The sequence below is a fragment of the Myotis davidii genome, unplaced genomic scaffold (genome assembly GCF_000327345.1).
Source record: "Myotis davidii unplaced genomic scaffold, ASM32734v1 scaffold295, whole genome shotgun sequence".
In the NCBI taxonomy this organism is placed as follows: domain Eukaryota; kingdom Metazoa; phylum Chordata; class Mammalia; order Chiroptera; family Vespertilionidae; genus Myotis; species Myotis davidii.
Genome location: NW_006286683.1, coordinates 617,451 through 619,744, shown reverse-complemented (window position 1 = coordinate 619,744; position 2,294 = coordinate 617,451). Strand labels below are relative to the sequence as shown.

Below are 2,294 nucleotides of genomic sequence, written 5' to 3'. Positions count from 1 at the left end.
TCCAACAAAAAACGCAGCCTGCAGCATTTTAGGGGTCACCAAACGTTTCTCTTCCTTTCTTCCTTTTGGGTACATTTCGTCTCATCTTTCTGTTCTCCACTTTGTTACAAAAAAAAAAAAAAGCAAAAACAGTTCTCTACCCAAAGCAGTTATACTGGAGCCTACCTGGTGTGGTCAGTGGTTGAATGTTGACTCATGGACCAAGAGGTCACGGTTTGATTCCCTGTCAGGGCACATGCCCGGGTTGCAGGAGGCAGATGATCGATATATCTCTCTCATGATGTTTTTATCTATCCCTCTCCCTTCCTTTCTCTCTAAAATCAATAAAAACGTGTTTTTTTTTTTTTAAAAAAGCAGTTATCAATCGGGGGGAAAAGGAGACATATATAATACTTTAAACAATAAAAAGAAAGCAGTTATACTTGAGAACACTATGGGGTTTGCATATGATTTTTTTTCTAATTTCCCATCCACCAGACCCTGAAATCTGAACAAGTATTTCAATGAAAACTTTTCTCCCATTTGCATGAAGTCTGAGCCACTCTAGGAGGCGGGAGTGGCAGTTAAAACTCACTGGTACTGCCAGTTCCTCAATGTGTCCTGATTCTTGTTACTTTTTTAAATGATAAAGACAAACGCTTCGGCTGGGCATTCACACCGTTCAGGAATATGTTGAAAAAATAATTTATCATAGCCCTTGAGATTTTCAAGTAAATGCTCCCAAACCAATTATAAAGCTACTAATTAGCAGCTGAAATAATTAGCCATTTGAATCACATTGGAAATGTCTGCTGAACTGGTTTATGAAAGCTTCCTCTTATGTAAGGATCAGAATATTTGCACAAACTAGCTATTTTCACGGAAGAATTCTTTGGAACAAAATTTACCCTAAAACCAATTTTCTCGACTCCTTTCTTTCCCCCACATTGTTCAATCACATTTTTATGTGTGGAAGTATACGAAGCAGGTTGTTTATGTGGCTCTGTACCCTTTTAGAAACCCAACATTTTGGTGAGCTGGAAAACTTTCCATAAAATACTTACAGAGATTACTTCCCAGTTGCTGCATAATATATACTATGAGAAGGTATGTTTTGACTCAAAGGATGAACTGAAATGATAACAGTGTGACAATATATTCATTAGAGAGTTAGCATAATTTAAAAGGAAAAGCATATTATATACTTTATTAATTGCCCTGTTTTTGTTACGTGGGCTTAATTGGACATTTTCCTCTTTCTCCTTTTGGGTTTCTAGCTGAGAGGGCGTCTTTTATGGTTCAGCTGTGTTTGAAAATGCTAATGCCGTTTAACATAAATATAAATAATACAGAAGCAGTCTATACGGATCCACAGAAACAGGTCCCGGCGTCAGACCACGGAGGTCGTGCTCTCGGGGTTCACGCGGATCAGCCTGGACGCGTTCCTCAGGTCCTGGAGCTGCTTGGCCGGCTTCCCCACGCCCTCCTCGAACCTTTTCTCCACCACGGGGAGGACGGTTTCGTAGAGGAAGGACGCGTTCTGCCGGATGAAGGCCTTCTTCTCTGGGTCCTGCTCGCAGCGGAGACTGTAGTCCACGTGCTGGACGGCCACGAGGATGACCTCCACCAGGCTCTCCAGAAGCACCATGTGCAGCTCCGGGAAATACAGCTTCAGGGCCTCCTCTAGGAAGCCCATGGTCTGCTTGGTGAAGGCGACCACCGTGTAGCTCAGGTTCACCCAGCAGTCGTCGCCGGTGTACTGCTCAAAGTCGCTCACGCCGCAGCCCTTCATCTCCTCCTTGAGCTTGCCCAGCGCCTCGGGCGTCATCAGGTTCATCCTCCTCCACATCTCCTCCGAGTTGCGGTGCTTGGTGGCCTCGATGATGATGTCCTTGTAGCTGTGCAAGGCGCCCTGGATGTCCTTCACCAGCAGGGCGTGGACCACGAAGGTGAGGTCCAGCCCGATGTCCCCCAGCTGCCGGCAGTGCTCCTTGGCCACCTGCACGCACTCGGCGGCCGTGGACAGGCTCTCCTTGCTGTCGAACACCTGCTTGCTGAAGGCGTCCACGAACATGCCCATGGCCGACCGCGCCCAGACCACGAAGGCCGAGTAGCAGCCGCTGTCCGTGCCGGCGAAGTCCGTCTCGAACTCGCGCGCCGTCTCCAGCAGGCTGGTGAAGAAGACGTGGCACAGCTTGTGGATGTAGAGCAGCGTGGCCCCCTCGATGCGCAGCTGGCGGATGGCCGTGTGCACCGCGGCCGCCCGGTTCCGCAGGAGCAGCTGGCAGGCCTTGGTGCCCTGGCCCAGGCGGATG

The 2,294-nt window shown here is 48.3% G+C and overlaps 1 protein-coding gene across 1 annotated transcript in view; it reads right to left on the bottom strand.

The window, feature by feature from the left end:
- Nucleotides 1–614: 614 nt before the first annotated feature.
- Nucleotides 615–2,294, bottom strand: part of EXOC8 (exocyst complex component 8) — a 3,591-nt gene continuing 1,911 nt past the window's right edge. The window contains exon 5 of the mRNA XM_015560586.1: nt 615–2,294. This exon is cut by the window's right edge and continues 3 nt beyond it. Within this exon, the coding sequence (XP_015416072.1) occupies nt 1,370–2,294 (925 nt within the window). The 3' untranslated portion in view covers nt 615–1,369.